General features: G+C 38.0%; 1 protein-coding gene and 1 long non-coding RNA gene across 4 annotated transcripts in view; one reads left to right on the forward strand and one right to left on the reverse strand.

The window, feature by feature from the left end:
* Positions 1–14,947, reverse strand: part of LOC109395136 (uncharacterized) — a 32,016-nt gene extending 17,069 nt beyond the window's left edge. Inside the window, exons 1-2 of the long non-coding RNA XR_002126577.1 lie at positions 14,882–14,947; positions 2,761–2,848 (exon numbers count right to left, since the gene is read on the reverse strand). This is a non-coding gene — a long non-coding RNA (uncharacterized LOC109395136). The remainder of the gene's footprint in view (positions 1–2,760; positions 2,849–14,881) is intronic.
* Positions 14,948–20,148: 5,201 nt separating this feature from the next.
* GLRA2 (glycine receptor alpha 2) overlaps positions 20,149–27,046 on the forward strand; it is a 170,807-nt gene continuing 163,909 nt past the window's right edge. For 2 of the 3 annotated variants that reach the window (XM_019665938.1, XM_019665947.1), the window contains exons 1-2: positions 20,149–20,992; positions 23,156–23,289. In XM_019665938.1, the coding sequence (XP_019521483.1) occupies positions 20,925–20,992; positions 23,156–23,289 (202 nt within the window). In that variant the 5' untranslated portion in view covers positions 20,149–20,924. Of the gene's footprint in view, positions 20,993–23,155; positions 23,290–27,046 lie in introns of those variants that run through there. The other variant, XM_019665956.1, reaches the window with a different exon arrangement.

Here is a 27,046-nt window from a genome sequence, read left to right on the forward strand (position 1 = left end):
GTGTGTGTGTGTGTGTGTGTGTGTGTGTGTGAGTGCTTTCCTGTATTTCCTACAATTTGGATGAAATACGTATTCGATCCTATGCCAAACCCTGGGGCTTGGACATGCTCCCGCCTCGTCTGCCACATGTGACCTCCCCTGCTCAGACTCTTTTTGCTTGGCTCCCCACTTTCACCAGACACCCCTGCTTTGACAGTGCATGTTTTTCAGTTTCTCCTGTATCATTTTCCACCTTGTGTTTCTTCCTTCTACTTTGGCTTATAACATGAGTTTCTAATATTAGCTTTATTGTCCCCTGCTCCCAAGAGACTGATCCAGCCTAAGATGCCACACTTTGTTTCCAGTGGGTCTCCTAGGAGCGAATTCCCTGTCTCCTGACAAAGAGCTCAGTAATCGCCCTGTGACTCCCAGCCTTAGAGGCTGACCTAGCACTCCCCTCTCCTCCCTGGAAAACGCTAACACTTTCCTTCTACTACGGCCACTATACCTTAACATGAGAAGAATTCAAATTTACCCTCTGACTTGTAATTATCCCAGTTCTGTTGGCTTCCCAGGATGTGCCTCCCTGTGAAGAGAATGTTCTGATAAAGAAGAGACAAGTCCTTGAACCTGATGACTCTGGATGGTATACCATTTGGTCTGAGGATAAAGGCTCCCCAAATGAGCCTCAAAGAGGGCCAAAGGATGCGTCCCTCCCTTCGCCATGGACAGTAAAGCTTTACGGATGGAAACTGATGACGCTATCACCTTAAAAAGGTGAGGGCCACTGAGTTGTAGTGAGATAACAGACAGACAGTACATTGAAAGGTGATAGTAGAATCCAGTGACATCTATTAATAAGAATATCTTCAGCTACTTTAGGGGAAAAAAGGATGCTTAACAAAAGCAAAATCCTTTGTTCAGTTTCTTTCCCCCACTGGGGTAGTTGCTTACAAAGAACACTCCATAATCCAGCAGCCAACCCAGTGTCCACCATTATCTTCAGTTACCTAGTCCCTGACTCATGTCTGACCTAGTTCTCCTGGTCTTTTGCTTCCAGCTTTAATTTATGACCTTGGACTATCGGATCTGATTCTGCCTGATGTCATTCTGCTGTCAATAATCCTGCACATTACAAATGATCCAACCTCAATACTCGCTGATCCTTAAGAAAAGATGGCTGTGGATAGATTTGCGTCAGGAAGCGACACTTTCCACCACTGATTGACTTTGGGACTTTCACTGTATCACCTAAGCTGTCTAAATCTCGTTTTTTCATCTGTGACACAGGACGGGAGAATTGCCTCACAGGAATGTTGTGAAGACTAAAGTATATTTATAAAATATTTAGCATAATATCTGTCCCTTGAAAGGTGATGCCTTTTATTTATATAAACCAGGGCTACTTAATGTGTGGTTCACGAACGAGTGCTAGTTGTTGATTACTAGTTCAATGATGAAAAAAACAGTACAGAAATTTAGAGTTAGCACTTTGAATCTTTTAGATGAAATTTTCTTTAAAAAAACTAGTCCTCTCCCAAAGATACTTAGAGAAGCACTGATATAAGTGGAACCTCAGTTGAGAAATTCTGATATATGAAGTGTGATCAAACATTACAGTGAATATTTAAATAAAAAAATTATTATAGTAAAATACACATTGCCATTAATCCCTCTCAAAATACTCCCCCTCGCTTCAAACACACTTATCCCATCATTCCTGCCACTTTCTGAAGCAGTTCTGGAAGTCCTCTTTCATGAATGTCTTTAGTTGCACTGTCATGGCTACCTTCATCTCCTGAATCATTTTGACTTTGGGGAAGAGCCAGAAGTCACACGGTGCCAGATCCAGTGAATAAGGTGGATGAAGACACACCGTCATGTTTTTATTTGACAGAAATTGCCAAAAGCGATGTGTGGCATGGAGCGTTGTCATGATGGAGGATGATTTACAGCACACTTTAAAACACATCTTCTCTCAACCTTAGCTCACACCCGACTGACTGCATCAAACCAGTTGAAACTTGTCACACACTGTTACTAAGGTTGGACGCACTGCTTCCCATATTGAAGAGCCCTGCCTTTCTGTTGGATGGCACTCGGCAGCAGCATTCACCATATTTTATGATCACAACGGAAAGGCTCCATGTCACACATTGCTTCTGGTACGGCAATTTCTGTCACATAAGAACATTACGGTGTGTCCTCATCCACCTCATTCACCGGATCTGGCACCGTGTGACTTCTGGCTCTTCCCCAAAGTAAAAAATGACTATGAAAGGTAATCGTTTTGAATTGATTCAGGACACCGAGGCAGCCACAACAGTGCAACTAAAGACACTCACGAAAGAGGACTTCCAGTACTGCTTCAGAAAGTGGCAAGAACGATGGGATAAGTGTGTTCAAAGTGAGGGGGAGTATTTTGAGGGGGATTAATGGCAATGTGTGTTTTACGGGTATTTTTTGAAATTTAAGCATTCACCGTATTTTTTGATCATACCACATAAAACTTGCAAAGGCAATCTTAAGAAATCCAAGTGGTTACCAGATGGTAAGGGCATCAAGGGAAGGATGAAGAGGGTAAAGGGAGTCAAATACAAGGTGACAGAAGGAGACTACACTTTGGGTGGTGAGCGCACAATAGAATAGTGAGATGCTGTATTATCAAGCTGTACACGTCCAATTTGTATAATGTCATTGACTAATGTTACACCAACAAATTTAATTGAAAAAAGAAAAGCAAATATCCCATGACCTCTCCCTTTTCTGCTGGCCAATTACCTTCATGGTGTTAATCCTTGAAAGTCCTGCCAACACGCCATCGTTTTCATGAAGGGCTTATTTCCCTTTTCTGCTCATCTGTTGGTGTCTGTTAAGGAAACACAAATTAACATTAACATTCGTTCAAAACGTAACTCAGAAAATCTGTTTCCAAAGCATGCAGGATGCATTCCAAAGCCAACTGGCATTTCTGATTTGTGTTACCCATGCCATTTCCCAAAGCTGTCAGGGGATAATTAAAAGTCAGAGGAGAAAATTTAATTCTTTTCATGTTAAGGTATAGTGGCTGTAGGAGAAAGAAAGCATTAACATTTTCAGGGGAGGAGGGAAGAGTACTTGATTAAATCTAAAGAAAACGATCAATTCTAGGCATATGCTGTGGTCACTTTATCCATTAGCTTCAGGACGAGAGCGGCATTTGGAGCACAGTCTTTTCAAGGCATTGGCACCAGGCCACTCCTGAGGCACACAGTCATTATGGAGACATTTAATTAGTGCATTTTGCATGATTGCCTATGGACACAGGAGGGGCAATGTGCCATCCAGCCCTTTTAGGGTCAATTGATGGCTGGAGAGAAGGCCAGTCTGCAAAGTCACGGTAAATTCTATGAGGTTAGGGACTTCCAACTACTTCCATTTTTAATATTCCCCCATGCTCAGAATAGGGCCTAGAACATAGACACTCAGTAAAATATAATATCCGTTGAATGAATAAATGATTTCAAAGTCACCAAAGCCAGAATCTCTCCAGAAACCTAGTTCCATGACTGCTTCAGTCCAGTATGTCCTGGTCCTAGTAAATGACAGAACCAAGGTTCCAACACAGAGCTGTCCACCTTCAGAGTTCAATGCTCATTCTACAACAGCATGCTGCAGAGATGACACCAGAAACAAACGCCATGCGATCCACAATTGGGTTGGCGCCAGAATGCTTGATCTGGGTCTCCCATTTCCCAGACTCCGTGGAGCTGAATTACCCCTCACTTATCTCACTCCTCTCTAAAGAGTGCTCCTCTTAAGCTTATTACCAGGAAAATAAAACTGGACCCTTCTACTCTGGGCAAAAAGTCCTCCCTCTCTATCATCATCTATGGAATGTGTTCTGGCCATGTCTTGAAGAACCCAAGCTGGCCCTTGGGGGGTACATAAAGAGACTGTAATAGATTGAAGCATTAAGCCAAAGTGGAATCTGGTTCCAAAAATCCACTCCAGTCTCATCTTTATTTATCCTCCCTGGTCCAACAGCCTTGTGACAACAGGCAATATGACTCTTGAGCATCCTTTACTTGAATTTTTTAAATACACTACAAGAACTAGCAACAGCGTTGAGTTTAAGTAAACATGATAGCATTTCCAAGTAAATTGACCTCCTTCCTTTGATCAGCCAAAAACCATTTTAAGATGAGCTCAGTATTGTGCCCTGAAGGGTGGAAAATACACACTGTTATATTAAGAGAGCAAAGAACTTTCAGGCTTACAAACTCCGAGTTCTGTGATTTGTCATCAATAATCTAATTTAGTGGCTTTATAAAGGGGACCTCGGGACTTATAGGGTTATAATAATTGACTCCAGGAAAAAAATAGGGATGAAGGTATTGGTTAACATTGAAAGAAAATAGGAAAGGCTGGAAAGGAGATGAAGCAAAGTAAGAAATAATGAATTAAAATTTCAAACCCAGCTCCTAACTAGTGCCTCTTCCAAGACTAAAAGCTATGAGAAGTATGAAGAGTGAATTTATGTGTCACTTTTAGGGAAAATATATCCTACATTTAACTAAGTAATTATATGTGAATTTAAAACAAAGTACAAAGTCAAAATAGAGTCCAGAAAACATGTGCTAGAGGTGATGTAGAAGGGACAGGAATGCTGAATCTCAGCTTGCAAAACAGGGAATTAAAGGTCAGAGAGATGGGTTTGGATATGATCTCATGGGCAGCAGTGGCTTATATGGGAAAGGGTCCTGGCTGGGAACAGAGGATGTACTCAAATGGGTTACTTGAGGAGGGTTTACCGAAAAGATTATTTATGAAAATCTGTGCTCAGGATTAAATGAAGCCAACTAGGTATAGCTGGAGCCCACAGCAGGTGGGAGCTTTTACCATCCTAGGCCTGAAGGTACAAGAGTGGCGCCATCACTGGAAACTGGAAAGAGCTATAGCTGTAAGAGAGAGCCACCTTTCAGAAACTGTGGATTTCTCTCTCCCCCCGCCCCCCGCCGCCGCCCCGTCTATTTACATTAACTGAGATACATGATACATTTTTCTTGGTTCGTATTTTTATGTTATGATTTCAGTTTTCAGTGTTTCTTTTTAAAAACTATCCATATTTTCTTTGATTTGTACTACAAATGTTGGATTTGAAACTTTTCTATCCATTTTTTATTGAGGTATAATAGACCATAACACATTAGTTTCAGGTTTACAACATAATTGGATACTTTTATATATTGCAAAATGATCACTTCAACAAGTCTAGTTAACATCCATCACCACACACAGTTATAATTTTTTTTCTTGTGAGGAGAACTTTTAGGATCTACTCTGTTAGCAACTTTCAAATATACGTTATTATTGACTATAGTCACTACACTGTACGTTACATCCCAAGGACTTATTTATTTTATATCTGGAGGTTTGTACCTTTTGACTCCCTTCACCTATTTCATCTACCCCATAACCCCCTTGCCTCTGGCAATTACCAGTGTGTTCTCTGTATCTGTGAGATTCGGGTTTTTTTTTAATTCCACATATAAGTGAGATCATGTGGCATTTGTCTTTCTCTGATTTATTTCACTTAGCATAATAACCTCGCAGTCCATTGATGTTATCGTAAATAGTACGATTACATTCTTCTTATGACTGAATAATATCCCAAGGTATTGGGTTGTCAGAAAAGTCATGACGCATTTTTTCTGTTTTTCGTTGCAAAAATGCGTCATAACTTTTCCGACAACCCAATATATTTCCTATCCATTTTTATTTTATTTTATTTTTTTATTTTTAAAGATTATTATTGGGGAATTGGGGGAGGGGAACAGCGTTGGGGAATGGGGGAAGGGGAACAGACAAGTTACTGTCCTTTTGTTCTTCAGTCTAGTTGTGGAGGATGTCGCGTTACTGGCCCATCTTGGTTTTGTGATCATTGTGCTCTTGCCAGCTGAGGCAGTCACTCGCCGGCCATTGGAAGGCAGCTCACACCCGCAGCCACTGAAGCCTCACTGCAGCCTACGCCTTTGCTGGTGACTCACGGCCACCCAGTTCCAGGTTGAGCTGTTGTTCACCATCTTAGCTGTAGAGGGCAGTGTCACTGGCCCTCATGTGGGATCCGAACCAGGGCCCTGCTGCTCAGAGCTGGTGTTCTAAGCCAGCTCTTAACCAATGTGCCACTCGGTCGGCCCTTTCCTATCCATATTTAATTGAGATATTACTTACACATCATAGAATTCACCATTTTAATATGCACAATTAAATGGTCTTCGTATACCTGCAAAGTTTTGCAACCATCACCGCTATCTAATTCAAGAACATTTTTTATCACCCACCAAAACCCCATATCCATTAGCAATCACTCCTCATTATCACCTCCCCCAAGTCTCTGAAAACCACCAGTCTATTTTCTGTTTCTTTGAATTTGGCTTTCAACAGAAAAAAGCAACGACCAAATTTCTGCTTAGCTGGAAGGGAGCTAATGGAATAAATACTGGAATTTTTCTTTTCTTCCCAACTCTGATCTCCTGCTGGTGCCTCCTATTGGCTGAAATCAACTAAAAGCCAGATGTCAATAAAGCCTAATTTGTGCAGTCCATTGATGCCAGCCTCCAGAGGCATAGAGCAGGATGAAGGGCGGTGAAGGAATCTGGAGGGACATACAGGGAAAATTGAGTGCCCAAGGGCCCTATAGATTCTTGATAAGAAGACACTAGGAAGAGAATGGATTGCCAGACAGAACTAGAAAGTAGAAGGATGTGTAATCCTGGTGGAAGGAGCTGTGACTCCAGGGTGAAAGGACATACCCCTGGGGATAATGGGTCTATTCAGAATAATGGAATCAAAGGGTCTGATGTCCACAGTAATATTGTTTTCAATGTCCTTATGTAATGAAAGATTAATCATGGCATCCTTTCATTTTAATTTTTAAGTGGCTTCTGGAAACTCAAGAAAATGATTCATCATACATTATTGATATTTCATTTTCATTCTTATCTGTATCAATGCAATTTTGTATATATGACATTGAGAATTGCATTTATCCTTCTTTATGGTATCCTACAAATAAATAGAAAAGCTTATTTTCTAATTATATGATGGGGACCTGTTCAACTAGATTTGTCTCATATATTTACTTAAAAACTGATTTAGTTTTGCAACTTAATTTGGCCTTAGCTTCAAGACATTGCAAGCCATAATAAAAATAGTTGTCATTAAAAGGAGAAAGATGACTGGTTACTTGTTTCATTCTCTTTAGTTGAATATATTTCTTCGTGTCCTCGTGAAAAAGCAAACACAACTCAATATTTTCCAGTCAGTCTTACGGTTACATTAAATTATCTCCACCTCCCTTTAAAATTTTATTTCTGATGAAAAGACCTTTCCTTTGCATCAGTTGAATTCTCCCCCCATTCATATTTAGCAATTTATCCAAGTCATTTGGCATGATGATTAGATATGCTTCTTGCTGCTAAAGTTAGTAACTTAAAAGTTGAATTACGTTTTCTTTCCAGAAACTCATATAATTGCCCATCTGAAAAATAAGATGATCGTGTTTTCTTGACATATATTTTGCATACATAATTCATCATCATTGAAGAATACATCTTTTTTCTGTTTTACTAAATTAATGTGAAATGTTGAATATAAATTATAATCCTCTCAGAATTAAGGAAATGATTAAGGAGGCTATTATATAAATAGCCTCATATGATTGTGATAATGTAAGCATTTATTCAAGAATAACAACAGTGTACATTTATTGGTGTCCTTGAAGTTTATAGCTCTGTAACCCATGTCATTGGATCCTTGCTACAACCAGGGGTGACATCAACAAGGAATGTGATATTATCTCCCATTTTACTGAAGGGGGAACTGGAGCTCAGAGAGTTACTAATTTGTCTAAGATTGTAGCGCTAGTGAGCAGGGGAGCTAGAACTTGGATATACATCTTCTAAATTCTCAATTGATATTATGTGCCATGGACGAATAAGCCTGGAGGGGAGCAAGTGGGTTTATGACAGACCCACATGATTTTTAAAAAGCTTGGTTGATGGAGATTCCATTCATTTCTTCCTTGCCTGGTCCAACAGTCAACCATTTAGCAGGCATTCCCATCATTTATGTATTGTAGCTGCATGGCCCTATATGGCTATCCTGAAAGGAGATGGGGATGTGCTGGTTTGGTGTATATTAGAAACTAGACTGTATTCTTGAAGCCAACAATTAAACTGTCCTTTAACATTCTCATATAAAGTGAACTAATTCCACCATCTTGGTCTCTGAGGAGAGGTGGGGGGAGGGGAGAGTGATGGGAGAGGGGAGGGGGAAGAAGAAGGGAGGGAGAGAGAGAGAGAGAGAGAGAGAGAGAGAGAGAGGGAGAATCATATTTAACTTTTTTATTTTTTAGCATTTAAAAGCTTCTCAAGATGCCCCTCTGGCCTTCTACTTCTTCTATTGTTCTCTCTGCTCATCTAAATGAATCTTTCTTGATATTTCTTTCTGCTCTATTCTAATGAGATTAATCTGGGTATTATCCCTGGCTCTCCCTAGTAAGATTCTTTTTATTTTGCCTTAAACATGCTTTTGTCTAAAATTAACATATACTGTTATTTTTATTCATATTTACCCATTTGTATAACAATTTCTATGTTCACTACATTTTCTTGCATTTTATACCTTCCTTCTGGAATCATTTTCCTTTATCCTGAAATGGTCCTTCACTCTAAGTTTAATTTTTCTTTTATTCCTTTCTTGATGTTTCATTGTTAGTAAACACTCTCAGTTTTGTTTTCCTGGAAACATATAAACATATATATATATATATATATATATATATATATATATATATATATATATATATACTCTTTTTTTTTAAAAGGACTTTGCAGATATATAACCCTAAGTTGACAGTTATATTCTGTCAGTATATTGAATAATAATTCATTGCATTGTCTTCTTGTGCTTTTAGGATTGCTGAGAATTCAGCTGTTCATTTAACTGTTGTCACAGTAATTTTTAAAACCAATTTCTGACTGATCTCAAGGTCCATTCCTTGTCTTTAGTTTTTTAGTTTTATTTTCAGTACAATTTATTGAGGTGTGATAATCTTTTCATTATTCTGCTTGAATTTACTGGAATTTCTGATGATTTAAATTTTTTCATCAATTCTAAAAGAAATTTAGCCATTGCTTCTTCAAAAATCACTGCTCCTGAAATCTATTATGTCTTTGAAACTTCTATTTGACATGCATTAGATCTCTTCTCTTTATCCTCCATGTTTCTTAACCTCTCTTTCATGTTTTCAAATTCTTTGTCTCTGTGTGCTCTTTTCTGAATAACACTTTTGGTCTACCAGTTCAACAGTCATCTCATAAGTTATATCCAATACAATATTTAAATAGCTCATTAACGTGTACATATAAATTATTATGCTCCTCATTTCTAAATATTCTATTTGGCTCTTTTTGAGTCACCTATTTCTTACTCAGTCTTTGATTCTATAATTGTTAAGCACAATTAATACATTTGTTCTAAGTCTGATAATTCTAATATCTGAAGTGATTGAATGTCTTACTCTATTACTCATTGCTTCTTCAGGGTCTTACATATGGGGGCCTTGTTTTGTCATACGTTCTGTGATTTGTGTTTACAAATCATATCCACTATTGCTTTAGGTGAAGGAAAACTTTGAGAGGTATGTTGAAATTTGTTTCCTCCAAGTGGATTAGCATTGCTTCCACCAGAGATACTTGAAGTTACCAATTCAGAATAACTTTAAATACATTTCTTGGTTTGAGGTGTTTGCATTATATAGTTAGGATCACAAGCCCATTGATGTTTTCCTGTGGTTATACATTCTCAGATATGTTTTAGTTCCATTTAGAGTCAAGTTTTGGGTAGGCAAATGCTTCCATGCTATCACTCTTTTCGTATGGTTTACACAGAGGGTCTCCAAATAGACCACTCACCTTGCCTGGGCTCTAGGCTTTCTCTCATTCTCCCTGCCACCCCCTCCCACCAAGATGCCATTAAAACTGATGTCCTAAGTCTTGGAAATCTAAAGATACTCTAGGGTACTACTTGTCTTTTTTTTTAAGGTTTTATTGGGGAATTGGGGGAGGGGAGCAGTGTTGGGGAATCCGGGAAGGGGAACAGACAGGTTGCTGTCCTTTTTGTTCTTCGGTCTAGTTGTGGAGCACATAGTTTCACTGGCCCATGTTGGTGTTATCATTGCGCTCTTCCCGGGTGAGGCAGTCGGTTGCTGGCCATTGGACGGCCGTTCACGGTGGCTCACGGCAGCTCACGAAAGTGCACGCCTGCTGCCGGCCAGCCCCACTGCAGCCTATGCCATCACCAGTGACTCACAGCAGCCCAGCTCCAGGTCGAGCTGTTGTTCACCATCTTAGCTGTAGAGGGCAAAGCATCACTGGCCTTCATGTGGGATCTGAACCGGGGCCCTGCTGCTCAGAGCTGGCATCCCAGGCCAACTCTTAACCAACACGCCACTCGGCTGGCCGATACTACTTGTCTTTAGCATTTGAATTTTACTCTTGTTTTGGGTCTCTGAGAATTTCTCTTAGTCCATGGCCAGTTCAAGTTTGCTTTTAAAAACATATTCTAATCTATAAATTTCAGGTGTTGTGTATTGAGAGGTTTTACAGTCTATCTAATCTCCTTTGTTGCTTGAATTAGAAGATGACAGCACTCTCTGTGAATATTAATACTGGAAATCCATTGACATGGCTGTTGTAGTTAATCTTCAAAAATGACTGCCCAATGGACCATGCTCTCTAGTATTCACACCCTGGAGAAGTCCCTTTGTATATTGAAACTGAACTGGCCATGTGGAACCAGTAAAATGCAGCAGAAGTGACACAGCATGACTCCCAACGCTACGTCTTGGGAATCCTTGCAGCAGCATTTTCTTTGCTCTCTTGGAATGCTCACTGTTGGGATATACCCTCTCAGAACTGAGGCACCACGGTGTAATAAGCCCAAGCCCCAGGGAAAGGCTATGTGGTTGACTATCCCAGCTGACTTCCCATCCAGTACCCACAACCAATATCAAATACCAGTCATGCAAGCAAGCCATCTTGGAAGTCTGACCCAATTAAGCCCTCAAATGACCCAAGCCTCAACTTCCATATAACAGCTTGAGAGATCCCAAACAAGAATGTCCAGATGAACCCACTCAGCCTACAGAAACTTGAGAGATAGCAACAAATTCTTGTTTTAAACCATAAAAGTTTCTGAATAGTTTATTATATTTAGCCATACATTATCAGAGCTACAGTCAAGTCTTTTTAGATTAGAAGCCATTTTATCTCTTTGCAGTGACTTGGCAAATCTATGCTGCAATATGCTATATTGATATTATAGGGCATTTTAATTTCCAAACTCTTAGAAGGAGAACAACTGTGCCTTAGAAGATAATATAGGAAAACATCTTCATAATCTGAATATTGATACTTATATTACAAGACAAAAATAACAAGAACCATAAAGAGCGAAATTAATAAGTGTTATATTAAAAATAGGGTCAAGAAAGTGAAAAAGCCACAAACTAGGAAAAGATAATTTTAAAACACACAGCTAGCAAAGGATTGCTATAGTTAGTTTTTACACATAAATAAGAAAAAGGAATCAACCTAATTGAATAGTTTTCAAAAGAAAGAAACAGGTATTTCACAGATGAAACATAAATGGTCAGTAACCATATTGAAATGGTACCAAAGCTCATTAATAATTAGATAAATGCAATCTAAAACAAGAATGAGATGCTAGTTAACATTTTCCAGATTGGCAAAAATTAAGGAGTCTGACAACGCTAAGTGTTGATGAGGATATAAAGAAATTAGAACTTTTCTACCCTATGGTAAGAGTGTAAATTATTACAACACTGTAGGAAACAACTTGGCATTATCTAATAAAATTCAAGCTGGGCATACCTTAGGACTCAATAATTCTCCCTCTAAATATGCACATGTACAGCAAAAGAAATATAAAAAAATATTATGCAGCATTATTTATCATAGCAAAAAACCTGGAAACAATCCAAAAGCCCATCAGCCGTGGACTGGATGAATAAATTGTAGCATTCTCATAGAATGGAGCAATACCGTGTGAAAATGAATGAATTCTTGCTATGTGCAATAACGTAATATTGACCAAACAAAGCAAGTCCACAGAAGAACATAAATAATCTCATTCAATTTATGAACAGTTTAAAACATGAGAAACTAAACAATAAATGTGTGTATGAGAATAATAAGGCAAAGCAAGAAAATGATAGCAAAATATTCAGGATTAGAAGTTAACCTAAGAGATAGAATAGGATAGTGAATCAGCATTCAGGGGGTTTCAGAGGTGTTGGCGATTTTCCACGTCTTATGCTATATGTGGTTACTTAGAAATTTGTTTTATTATTATGCATACTTCATATATATTCCATATATATTTTATAAGTGTGCAATATTTCATAATATACCATTTTCTTTTTTTTTTTAGCTGAGCCATCCTGCCACCTGTTGGCAGCTTAGCATCAGCTCAGCTCAGGCCGGGAATTGAACCGCTGTTACTCAGAGCTCACATTCTTGAGCAAGCTCTTAACCAGATGAGCAACTCGGCCGGCCCAATAATATACCATTTTCAAAAAGCAATGACTATGTCAATTAGCAGTGGAGTTGATTAGAACTAGAGCATAATTAAGTCTGAGAGGTAAACCAAATCCCAATCCAGGAAATGAGTAATGAGAACACATAATATAAATATTCAGTTTCAAAATTGGGTATTATGAAGTTGGAGATGTTTCTATCAGTCTATTTGAGATAGGTTCTATTCAACTGTTTTACATTTCAACCGTCTAGTCAAATCCTAAAAACTGTACACCTGAAACATGTTATTAATCAATGTTACCCCAATAAATTTAAATTTTCTAAAAATTGAAAAAATTTGAAAAATTTTAAAATCCTATCATTCTAATTTCATGTTAATCATGAAATCTTTCCAGGCAGTGAGCACCCAAGAAACTTATATGATGCTCAGCCTACATGGGTTACTTGCCAACCCGAGAGCTATACTTTCATTCTGGTTTATATGTCACGCTCTTCGGTTGTATAGAGTTAGTATGTCACATCCCTGACTAGTACCATCTTTGAGACATTGACAAGATTAATTTTGTGAACCTGCCAAGCTAAGAATGAGAGTCTGGACTGTGAAGACTACATAGGTGAATGCCATATTTTGAAGCCTTGAGTGTCAGTAGGCCAGTCTCCCCAGATGATGTCCTGACCTCGAGCCCCACTTCTAGAATACTTATCTTGTCTTAATAAATAGATCATAAGTCCATAGAGGGCAGAAACAATGTCTTATATTACTCTGCCTCATCTTCAGAGAAATCCACTGCTTTGTATATAGTAAATGCTCAATTAATATTTGTTGCCTGGATGATTGGCAGGACTGATGATTACATATGCATCCACACTATACTTTAGAACAATAATCAAAATCCCATTATTGAATATAATGAATAGAACTCCACTTCAACTACCAAGTGCTAGCTTACTTGCAAATGTAAAACTATTGCTATTGTTCAAGTTAAAATAATCCACTCTTTCAAAATCAGCTTCTTTTCGGCCTTCTGTGAATCAAGAAAGGGCATTTCATGGGAAGGGGGGTGGGTATAAACATTAACTAAGTCAATAATAAAACTTTCAAATCTGAGAACTCTCCAAAAGAAATTTTCAGCAAGAGTATCATGATAATGAAGGTGATGTTAGGGCGATTTGCCCCATCATTTGCAGAACCAAAGCTCAGCGATTCTAAGACAACAGATACACAACAATCAATCTTTTGTTACTTATTATTTTCAATTTTAGAATTGTAGCAAAGGAAGAAATCTTCTAATACATTCAAATGGTATTACATTTGATTTACCCTCCAAATTAATGTTTGCCCACTTGATGTTTATGAAAAGAAATGCTGCATTTCTCATATTAGCCAACAGAGAAGCAATCACTTACATGAATCATCGCTGGAAATAGACAGTTTTGCAAGCGCTGGACAACATATGTGGTCTGTGAACACTGAACACTAATAAGCAGAGGAGTTGCAATCCTAAAATGAATTTTCTGACTTCGAAGTAATTTAATCCAGAAATGCTCTGGGCAGACATCCAATTGTCTGCATGGAACCTGGGAGAGCAGTGATTTCACAATTTAAGACTTCATGGCCTTAAAGCTTGCTTCTCTGCATGCTGAGCATCTTTATTCATTCCACAAGATAAAGAAGGGAGAAGCAAACTGGATTTCTAAACATGTAAAGGAATAAATGCAGGGTGACATCGGCTCTTTAGGCATCCTTGCTCTGTGGACAGTGCTGGCTATTGAAAATAGCTTTTTTTAAAATTGTTGAATAATAACTTTATTTATTTATTTATTTTTTAAATGAACTGTATTGGGGTGGCATTGGTTAGTAAAATTATATAGGTTTCAAGTGTACATTTCCATAACACATCTCTAAATTCATTAGTAGTAGTGCTTGCAGCTGCCTGCACAAATCAACGTGCAGGAACTATACTTCATTTTTCATCTTCCTTTTTAAATTTCTGTCCTCCTGGCAACTTATTTAATCCAACCGAGTGGGCTCTATAGTGTGCCTTTCGTTTCTAATACAACCATTGCAAGGAGACAAAGGACACACGGGACAGTGGGTGGCCATGAAAGTTGGGGCATTTGTTGGTTCTGCAGTGGTAGCTTAGAGATCTCAGATTTAAGAGGCAGGCTGTGTACCTGATCCCTGAGACATTATACATAGTGAAAGAATGGCAATCACTATTCATGAACCTCATAAGCCACATGTTTTAACAAATACCATAACGATCACACATCCTCATATCAGAGGGTTTTCTCACCCAGAAATCCATTCCAGCCTTGGGGCCCACAGAGAGAAGATGGTCTGTTTGAGGCAGGAGACTCTCCTAAAATTTAAAAAGTACATTTTATCAAGATAAAATTGGCTTTGTTTCTTCATTTGTTTTTCTTGTTCTTTTATTGTTTTCAGTTTTATATTCCACATATCAGTGACATCATATGGCTCTTGACGTTTTCTGTCTGACTTATTTCACTTAGCATTATAATCTCAAGAACAAAACTCATAGACAAGGACAACAGTTTAGTGGTTACCAGAGGGTAAAGAGAGGGGGGTGGTAGATGAGGGTAAAGGGGGTCAAATATATGGTGATGGAAGAACTAACTCTGGGTGGTGAACACACAATGTGATATATAGATGATATATTACAGAATTGTACACCTGAAATCTATGCAACTTTGCTAACAATTGTCACCCCAATAAACTTTAATTAAAAAAAAAAGATGAAATCGGCTTTATTGTTCTCTGTGAGGAAGCAACTAAAGATTTGGTAAAACAATGTCTTGCCCTGCCTAATTTGCCTTAACCTTCTACTTCTTGGTTGGTGTGAATTGTAAATTAATAAGTCCTTCCTTAATCTTTATCTTTTCAAGTGGAAGCAAGAATGCCCACATTTTAGGAGGACCATCTCTCTGTAGGAAGACCCATAAGAGTTCACAAGGAAACCTGATACAGGATGTTGATATATTAGACATCTTTCAACTCTTTTCCTACAGAAATTGACTCTGAAACTCTTAATAATGGGCTTTTCATTTATCATTTGTGTGTATGTGTATCTCAATTTAATGGAGACCAAAATGCCATCAAGCAAAAGGCACTTACTGCAATGAAATCACAAATACAGTTATTTAAAAAATGGTTGTGGGTATACAGTAGGTTTCCAGTGACTTAAAAATAACATCAATCATACATATGATGAGAAATGTCTATATGCTTAGGTAATAAATATAAAAAGTATGACTTTGTCAGTTAATACTCATGTGAACTTGGAAAAATTGGTCAACTTACATGAACTTTAGATTCCTCATTGGAAAAAACTATGGCAATTAATTATTGTTCTGCCTACCACATCGTGTGGGTATTTCGAAAACTGTAAAGCATTGTATATATGTTAGAGGTTTATCAGTGTCAGCAAATGATACTGATCTTCAAGCGATACTTAAGTTCATTAGAAATGTCTCTATTTATTTGTATCTATTTAGAATTTTTAATATGTAGCATCATATAGACCAAATATTGTATATTGACCTTATGACATTATAGGATGGGTCAGAATCTCCTCATTTCTCTGATAAGAAGGTACAGAATGAGGGTGTCACATGCCTCAACCAGTTGTAATTTAGTGAACTAGAAGTATAGGTGGATTCAACTTCAGTATTCTATTACATTGTGCATAAGACCTTTTCAAGCTCCTGAGACTTACTCCACTTGCAAGTGGAATTGCCCAAGGAATAAAATAAAAACATGAATTTCAGCAGTCAATAGATGCTAAGAACTGATCTTATGAACCTAAAGCACATCCTCAGCTATAATTTAATATGACTTTCAAGATTATTCCATATAGAAGTATTTTACGTGGCAATATTATCAACTGTATTTTACATATTATGAAAATGAAGTTCAATGGGATGAAATAACTCGCCCAAGGTCACACAATTGATCAGCGTTCGATGTGGAACCTGAGTCAAGGACATTGGATTCATAGTCTCCTGCTTGCACTTTCTTTCCTCTCATGCTGTAGGCTCCTGAACCACTAAGCTTAATTTTCTTTCAAATAATCATCGTTATTAAATTGTGAATTTCCCTAACATGTCATTTTTGACAGAACAACACATACGCAAGGACAGTGTTTTGCTTAAGCAGCACTTCTGGGTGCATTTAAAAAACTGTACCTTAATCAGCATCAATGCCATTACGATTATTGCCATTATCACTGAATGTATGGGGATACCATCGTGGACCAAAATAGATGCTGTTCCCGTGCATTACAAAGCTCATTAGCCAAGCAATTCATCATACACATGTATACATGCCATGATGACAAGCTCTTTGAATAAGAGTTGTTGTGTACTAAGGGGGCGTGTAATAGGGGGAGTTGATGAAGTCATGCAGGTCAGGGAAGGTCTTCTTGAGGAAATAACCCACGAGCAGAGATGTGAAAAATAAGCTAAAGTTAGCAAGGCAAAATGGGAGGCATGAACATGCCATGGGATTAAGCAACATGGTAAGCATGAGGGACTAAAGAGACCCATGTGGCTAGAGGGGGAGGAATGAGATGAGTAGGGGATGAGATGAAGGACAACGCAGGCATGAGCCAGACCATGTGCAACTTTTAGGTCATGCTAAGGAGTTTTCTTGCTCCACACAAAGATCAATGGAAAGTCACAGTGTTAATCAGGGGTGTGATCTAATCAGGTTTGAAGTTTTGGACAATCATTCTGGCTGCAGTGCAGAGAACGAGGTGTTGGTCCAGGTAGACCAGTAAGGTAACTACTGCTGTAATACAAGCAAGAGACGATAGCTCAACTGTGGTCCTGGGGGTTGAGATGAAGAGAGTGGACAGATTTGGGAAATATTTGAGAGAGAAAATCAATAGGGCTTGGTGAAGAACTGAATATGGTCGGTGCTGGAGAGGGGTCTTAGAGATGATGCCTTGGCTTTTGGTTGGCAGCAAGGAAAACAGGCTCAGGAGAATAGAAACAAGATTTGGAGCAAGTGTTAAAGGTTTGGTTTTGACATGTGGAGTTTGAGGAGCCTTTGAGACATCCAACAGAAATGGTTTAGGAAGCAGCTGGATGTACAGGTCTGGATAGAAATATATATTTGTCTGTCATCTGCATAAAAGGATAATGGACGTTATGGATGTGTATACTACTGTCTGAGTGTAGCGTGGGAAGAAGGGAGAGCCTAGAATATAGCCTTTAGGAAATCCACCTTTTATAATATGAGCGAGGTAGAGGAGGATACGCCTACCAAGGAGGCAGACTAGGAGGCAAGCCAGGGGTGCACTGTGTCACAGGGTCAAGGGAGGGAAGTGCTTCAAGGACCAGGATGGTGACTGCTAGGGACAGAGGAAAGGGAGAAATGGGGAGTTATGAATCAATGGGTTTAAGATTTCAGTGATGCAAGATGAGCAAGTTCTAGAGATCCACTGCACAACATTGTACAGTTATATAGTCAACAATATTGTATACTTAAAAATCTGTTGAAAGAGTAGATTCTCTTATCACAAGAAAATCAAACTTTTTTAACAAAGGGAAAAGAGACCGATGATGTTGGCCGCCATGGAACTGTCAAGTAAGATAACAAACAAAAAAATACCCTTAAATCTTAGTTACAAGGAATTCATAGAGCTACTTCTGTGGATTGACAGAGCTGGAATCCAAATTGACAAGAACTGACAAGTGAATGAGGAGGCTGAACTAGATCCCCTCTGAAGTCCCTTCGAACTCCAAAATAATAAATGCTATGAGTTCCTGCTCCAGCCAGAGCCTCCCTTTGTCTCAGGTTTCCCTAGGCACCCTACCCCTGGTTAGTAACACGACTGCTGTTGAAAGAAATGATTTCTAAAGACTGGAATTATTTTAAACAACAGTACAACCTCAAAGAAATTTGGGAAAAACCATTCTTTTCTACTTTCACATATATGTTATCTTTTGGAAAGAATCTCAAGCACAAAAGAATCTTGGATGATTTTTCCATAGCACCAATTGAAGAAATACATTTCCAGGAATTGATTTTATTTTGGGGGGTCAGGACTGCAGGGATAAAAGCAGGTTTCGAGTTTCCATGCGGATGGATTTGGAAGTGAAGCGATTTGAAGCCGCAGTCCAGGGATGTCTTACACTACACGAGACTGTCTTCCTTTTCAATTGAATCACTTTTTTGGGGCTTTGAAAGTTAAGAGAACACATCCAAAGAATTGATTTTGTATGTAAGCAGAATGCTTGGGCACTGCTGCTTTTCATTAAAGAGAAGTTCCTGCATTCTCCCTGTCTTGGTGGAATAGAAATCCGATAAGAGGGCGTACAGACCATTGCTACTCAAAGTGTGATCAGTGGGTCTGCAGCATCAACCTCTGCCAGGAACTTGTTAGGAATGCAGCATCTCAAGCATCACCTCGGACCCACTAGATCAGAAAGTGCAGTTCGACAAGATTCTCAGGTGATTTAGATTAACATTAAAAGGTGAAAAAAGAACTCCCAATTTTTTTTCTCAGAAACATTTTTTTTCTACTATTTAGAAAGATAGCTCTCTTTGTTATGCTGCTATGATACTGAAACTGATCCAAGGGCAGATTCTGTCATGTATGGACCCACAATTAATCACATTATTTTGTTTTAAAATTAAAACCTGCGGTGGAGTGCCAAGGTGACTACCCAGGTATATTTTACAGACAATATGTTGCTCACCCAGCTCATGGTGGAACATGCCTTTTTCATTTCCCCCTAGCAGAAGCCGCTAATTACTTGCATTGAACTATTTACCCTTCCTCTTTTATTACTAATAATATTTGTAAATTTGATTTGAAAGAGCAAGGTTACTTGTCATGCTTTTGTACAGGATTTATAAACTCTCACGAGTTTGTCTCTTTAGCCAATTTAGGAGAACATCTACACTTTATTACATGACCCTCCCCGGTGGTTAACATCTGGAATGGGCAGATGAAACCCAGCCGGCAGTGGCACCCTTTCTTGCTCCATTTTTTACACGGAACTCTACTCTAACCTTTAACCAGGGCAGAAAAAGATTGCTGCTGCCCCCTTCTGGCCCATTTCTCCTCCTCTACAAACGTGCGACTTGAAGAGGATGCCCAAGGAGGCAGAGCCACTGAAGAAAGCTCAGCGGAAAGGGCTTTCCCTGGCAGAGATCCTTTGGAAGAAGGCGGCGAAAACCCAACGCAAACCACTCAAGGGGCGAGAAAGGCATACAGGGCTTTTAAACTAATTGATCGATACTCATGAACTCATGAACCGTCCTTCCTCCCTACCCTCCCCGCACGCGGGCTGCTTTATGCCACGGAAATATCCACTCCTATTTAGCACAGGACTCCCCTCTTGGCTCCGGGTTTCACTGACAAGGAGTACACTACCCACTCCCGAATTATAATTTCAGTACGCCAGACCCTGTGCTGCGCTGCTTCCCCCAATTTCCTGTTCCCACACCTAGACTTTATTCCCTTCGCTTTCCTGCTTCAAACTCCCGTCCCGCCCACCCACCGACACACTTGCATTTCCAGGAGCTCAGACTACAGCCTCCTTCACCCGATCTGACTATCCTGACCTCTGCTCTTCCCTGGTTGTCATCGCACCCCCTTCAGCACCCCTTCGCTGAACGGCCAGTCAACTCTTTGCCTTTGAATGGCAGGCATGTCCCTTCTTGAATGCCTCTCCCCGACCCCCGCCCCAAGCTCCTGAAAAAGGAAACATGCGCACTTCAGAGCTAGAAGCTGTCCGAGTGCTGAAATTTATAGGCTGGGTAAGATCACGTCTCTCTCTTTCTGTAGCCCTCATTCCAGCACAGGATCTCAGCATTTCTGCCCTCTGCTCCCTACCCACTCCGGCGCGCAAAGTCCTTCCCCCGCACCTCATTTCCAACTTCTTTTTAAAAGACAACATTTTCTAGAGAAAAGGGACTTGCTAACCCAAAAGGACTTCAAACAAAAGCCACAGCAACCCGACTTCCAGCATGGCATTGTCACCAGCCCCCTTCGCATGGTGATGCGATTAAGGTAGCAGCGTTTTTCCTTATTCAGGAGCAGCGGCTGAAGGATCCCTCAGTTCTAAGGCTTTGTCTTTCCTGGGTTAACTGATGGTCCGGAGCCCCAGTTTGACCTGACCATGACGCCTAGGACTGGCACTTTTTGTTTTTCCTCAGCCAACTGTCCAAACCCAAATCTCTTTTTGATTTTCAAGGAAACTAGATTCCTGCCAGATTTTCAATCTGGACAATAGATAGATACTTTGTCCTAGCTTCTTTCTGGAATCATTTCGGGGATATTTTCCACAAGCATCACAGAAACAGGAATGAACCGGCAGCTAGTGAACATTTTGACAGCCTTGTTTGCATTTTTCTTAGAGACCAACCACTTCAGGTAGGTGAAAAGACTTTGCATGCTGATATTTTCCACACGAAAACTGAAAGAGAACGTGTCATGCAATTTTTATCTATTTTCTATGCCATGGACCACATTGTTTTAATTTTATGTAGGACAGTTAGATTTCTTTTGTTCTGTTAAAAAGCTTAATTATGGTGGGAGGGTGGTACATTTTCACAAAGGCAAGTTTTATGATGCATAAGCCCACTCTATGCATTTGAGCACATCTCACAGCTAATGTGATATTAAAGTAGTGTGATGAGTTGCATGCCCTTTACATTTCTATGTAACGGTGACTTTTTTTTTCTTTTAAATTCTGGGAGTCATTTAAAGGGGTTATTGGATGCAATGCTTTTCATATGGTGGAAGTAATTGGATTAATCTGCCAAGAACATGCTCATTTTATAAAAAATATAAAAGAGCCCTAATTCTTAGCCAACTTGGGACTTCTTATTACATTTCAGCAACTAGGTGTATACCATGAGGACTAGCATTCATAACATTTCTTGAAAGATCAGGAACATTTAAAATTTCATTTTGCCACTACATTCTTCTGTTCAGTGTATTTGGAAATTGATTGCCTACCAAATGTAATTAATATGATATCTTTGTATGCATGAGAAATGGGTTATGCATAATTAAAATAAGTGAGAAATCATTATTTGTATGCCTGTATTTTTACCTAATTTACAAACTGTCAAATCAATTGATACTTCAAAATATCAGCTTATTACCAGCAAGTAAAATAGCCATCCTAATGGAAGAGGTTTTAAGACAAGATAGAGTTAAGAGATGTTCATGCAACCAAGTGTAGGTCTCTTCATTGAATTTTAACCAAATTTTATGGTATTTTTTCACAGAACCAAGAGAAATGGAACATATAGCAGCAATGCTATGAGTACTGGGAAACCCCACTATGTTCCTTTCAGGTTCACACCTCCTACTATGATTAAGAAAAATTGTAGGCTGGGTGTTATTAGAATTAGAATCACCATCATCATCACCATCATCATCATCTTCACCACCACTGCCACCACCACCACCACCATCATCATAATCAAATAATACTTGATTAATCAGATGCTGCTGCATATGGGAATGTGAGTATATCTAGATGATTGCATCAATTTTAACTCCTACCAAATGTTTATATCATCTTTGCACTTATATTTAATACTACTTCTTTGAAAAATTGGCAAGAATGTTGTGTTCTTTAAGTTATAGAATTAACAGGTTTATTTGTTAAACTATTGAGAACAAAGCTTGTAAAATGTATACTTCAGGGGACAGACCAACATTTAGTCACCACTATGTGTTGTGAAAGAATTCATTTTCACTACAAACTAAATATGCTCTCTTTATAAGCCCCTTAATGAAAATAAAAATCTGAAAATTTTTCTAAGCAACATTTAGTGTTTTTGATAATGCAAAATATAAAATAATTTAGAAGTTCTTTTCCATGAATACTTTATTGGAGTCAACTATTTAATTGCCAATATATAAATAACAACTGATAAAATAATAGAAGTATAGGCATGCTCATTGTTGACCTATTTTAGAATGAAGTTAAATTTCCAAGTGAAGATTTTCTTTTATACAACACATTGAAAAATATTCATAGTTGATAGTTGGAATAGAATCTAGCAGGTGAGAGAATAAGCAATGGGATAATTAGTTCACATTTACTTTGTTCTGCCCATCTTACTACATATTTCTTATAAAAATACAGGACTTATATTAAGGGCTGAGATGCTGGAAGAATTTTTTTGTAATTCATGGGGAAATTACTTTAAGCCAATCATAAATTTTACAAATCATCATCTTCATTTTTCTGATAGCTCCAGAAATAAATAGCTTTAACTATATATCTATAAAATCTATTACCTAAAACTATGCATGTTGTATCATCTTAAATGTCTTATGTATGGCTGAAGTTTGGAAACTTAGGAGCTACGACTCAGGATTTACACCTCTCATTATTTCAAGTTCACTCTAGACCATGCACGACTTCAGAAGTTGATCAAAGAGTTTGTCATTTTCTTTTTCTTCTTACTAACATAGCAAATATGTGTAGAAACCATGAGGTCAAACATTCTGTGAGCACTAGTTCTCAGGTGATAAGAATGGAATGGTTGCTAAAAGAGTGAATGATGTGTTTAGGACGGCTTTGGGCAAAGACCATGACTCCCGGTCTGGCAAACAGCCTTCGCAGACCCTGTCTCCTTCAGATTTCTTGGATAAATTAATGGGAAGGACATCAGGATACGATGCAAGAATCAGGCCAAATTTTAAAGGTAGGTTTCATTTAAACTTATGTTAAGCCTGTGAGAAATCTTCTAGACATGTCAATATTCTGAAAAAAAGTTTTCAGGGCTTTTTATTGTAAAATGGAAACAAGTATGGTCTTCATTTCATTTTGGCATTCTTCTGAACTAGTTAATTTAATGGCTTATATTTTACATGTTGCTTGCCACTTCTGAAAACTTTCCTCATTTGTGTTCTATTCCACAAAGAAAACTAATATCAGATATTATTGCCACATTCCCTATTTTATCCTACATGAGAGTGTGATTGGAAATAAAGACAAGAGCACCTGATGGGCTTCACTTGTATGAGTGTCTGTCAAGACTCACTAAGATTCAATGGCTACAACAAAATGCTTGGTTTGGGTTTTAAATACCCACTTCCAAAGTGAAGATGACATCTCAATATAAAACATGCCATTTTACACACATTCAGGCCTCTCTCATTTTTAAATATTGTGAGAAGAGGCTCTAATAAGATATCAGAAATGTTTGGTGTCCTGTTGCTTAGATATTCTAATTGTTTATTGGAAGTTATTTATCTGAAATTAACAAAGATAACAGGATTATAAAGTGCACATGCCAAAGATGGTGGATACCTTCTTTGTTCAATTAGAAACAAACCAAAAAATTTGATGTTTTCATTTGTTTTGTTAACATTACAGAAATGTAATTAACAGTCTGTAGAAATTAAATTTTAACTATTTGGTTTATTTTTATTCTGAATCAGAAAAATACAGTATAACAAGAACCAATTATTAAAAACTGAATTATTTTAACGCTTTAATTTTGAAATACATGTTTTAAATGACAGTTGCATTTTATCTTGTAATTTAATGATATAATGCATTGTGAAGTACTTATAATATTTTATAAGAGGAGAAATGTATAATGTTCTAGATGTTATGTCATAATGCATGCATTGCTTTGGTTTTGCTTATTAGCAATTTAATTGGATTGCTTTCCTTGAGTTTTGGTTAATTTTTATTATTGGCGAATAAGAGCAGAAAAACTAAATTCTAAATTTGTTTCTTCTTTAAATGCTATACCTCTGAATATACCCAGCTAAGGGAACATTTCATAAAGAAATACATCAGAATTTTGGCAAAACAAATGTTTTTGATATATAGAGTATTATCCAATAGGACAATGGAACCAAGTTCAAAGCTCAGTTTTCCTGAAAACAATTTTCATGTTCATCCCATTTCATATTAATTTTGTGATCATTGCTTTGGAAGTTAATATTTGAAACAAAATCCTATGAGTAACAATTCGAGAATCAGCTTTCAATGGGAGTGCTCATTTATACATTTATTCACTTAGCCATTCAGTAACTTTGGAATCTGAACTATATGTGAAATGTTAACTACTGCATGCTTTGAGAAGTGGAAAGATCAAACAGGTTTGGGTGCTCAAAATTTTCAGTGAGGAGAGTAAATGTTACATGAATACTTATAAAATATAACATAAAATATATATTATTAGATAGAAATAGTTAAGTAGTTAATAGCTAAGTAGCATAAGGAAGTACAGATAAAACCCTACAAGATTCCGATAAATGGAGAGATGGTTTCCTATTAAGCTATTCATGGAAAGCTTCATAGAGAAGGTCCAGAGATGGAAAAGTGTTTCAAGCTTATCAGCATCTTGTTTAATAGCAGCTATTATTATTTTCTAGCTATAATTTTTCAAACGGGCATCAAAGTGAAAAGAGTAATAAAACATCCATGTTACTACTTTAAGTGGCCACACAGAATGGGCAATTATTTCCACACACAGCTTTTTTTCTGGTTCTTCTGGGGATGTCAACCTTCAGAAACAACATTCCCTATGATTCTAAAGGATACATAAATAAGGAGAATATCAAGTAGAGCAAAGCATGGCCATGTTTTTGAGATCTATTCTTTACTCAAAAGCCTGAGCACAGGATGTTTTAAAGACTTCTAAAAGGGAAATGGGGCAGATACCATTTAAGACTCTGACATTAATGGACTTCACTGAGTTTTGTCTCCCTCTCCCTTTAACTCTCTACTTCAATGAACCCTGGTGTTTTTTAAATACATTTTACTTACACAGACCATCTACATCAGATCAATTACCTAACGACTCCCACAATTTTCTTTACTCTGAGGATCTGGGCTTTTCCTGGATGTAAAACATTCCCCATTCTTTTAGACTAAAACAAGTTTCCCTCCTTGGTGTTTCCGTGAAACTTTATATGTCTAATAGGGTACTTTTGCATATTGATGTTTTATCAACCCACCCCTACACCTCATCTGAGGGGGCAGTGAGGTGCCTTACTATTCATACATATTATATCATGTATGTACTTATACATATAGTGTAGGGAGAAGAAGTTACCCTTTCCTCCAGAGTGATCAAATAAGAACTGAGAAAGGAAAATGCAGATCAGCTGTGAAGATTAGTGTGTCTAATCAGTGGGAGTAGAAGTTTAAGAAGGGAACTTTTGAGGAATCACCAGTGGTCACAGTGGCTAGCAAAGAGGATTTTGTTGAGATGAGGAGAAAGAAATAAAATGAAGAAATAATAGGGAACTTGTAACAGTGAGAAGGCTAGGAAGAACACTACAGTTCTTACTATAGATTAGCAATGTGTCAGTGGCAGGTTTTATAGAGTAGGTAGAAATCAAGGGTGATTAGGAAACGTGATTGTCTCTGGAATACTGGCAGGTTCCCTGTCAATGCCAAAAAAGAAACTGCCTCCGATAACAATAAACACGATGACAATGCTGATGATATTGAAAAATGACAATAATAGTGATTAATAAGAAGACAGAAGGGCAAGATTCGACCACAAGAATAAAAGCAAGAGCCAAATATGGGCTGTTGAGGTAAAGGGAATGGCTTTTCTAGAAGTCTTACTAAATAGTAGCGTATTTCTCTGTTTCCTTGCTTCCATGCATTGGCAAGGGAAAAAGAAATGCATAGCCATAATTTTTCTTATCAGAAGGAATTTTTCAAGTCAGTAACTATGTCATGTGTATTCCATGTCCCTGATAGACTCTGAATGATGTCATAATGGGCACATATACAAGAAGAAAGATGGATGTAAGCTAGAAAAGGGAACCAGAAATGATTCAGAGCTAGGTCTGTAATTGAAAGCCATTCTTAGAAACTACAGGAAAAAAATAGCTTTTCTAATGTGTTGAAGCACAAGTGTATAAACAAAGTCATGAGTCAGAGTTGCCAATTGCATTCCATCTATAAGATCCATAGAGACCTGGGTCAGATCTTGTCAAAACATAAATTTTCAAAATCCTCAATTCAGATAAAAACACAATCTATGTCCATTTACCATTCCCTGGTTTTGAAACTATGGTAAATGTCAATTGTGTGTCAACAGGGGAGGTTCTTTCCCCACTTGGGTGTTTTGTCTTGTTGTCAGTTGATTTATCAGGGTTCTATTCCATCAGGCTATCAGATATTCTTTTGTCAGTATTATTGTGTCTTGAAAATGCCACTTTAAACATTAAGCTTTAAAGAAGCTAAATGAAATGTTCAAAACTGGGCAAAATGCATTAGTTCTAATTCTCTCTTTGAAACAAAGCCTTTATCTATTGTAATGAAATTGTCTTTGAACATGAAATTAACTTAGAGTTATATCCTAAGTTTCATCCCAATGTGAGTATATACATTTCACCACAACATTTATTTTGGGATAGGATCTGGAATAGATAATGCCAGGAGATAATTATTCACTCCATTTCTTTGTGCATGCCATGCACACT

Source organism: Hipposideros armiger, unplaced genomic scaffold, assembly GCF_001890085.2.
Source record: "Hipposideros armiger isolate ML-2016 unplaced genomic scaffold, ASM189008v1 scaffold_13, whole genome shotgun sequence".
Lineage (NCBI taxonomy): Eukaryota > Metazoa > Chordata > Mammalia > Chiroptera > Hipposideridae > Hipposideros > Hipposideros armiger.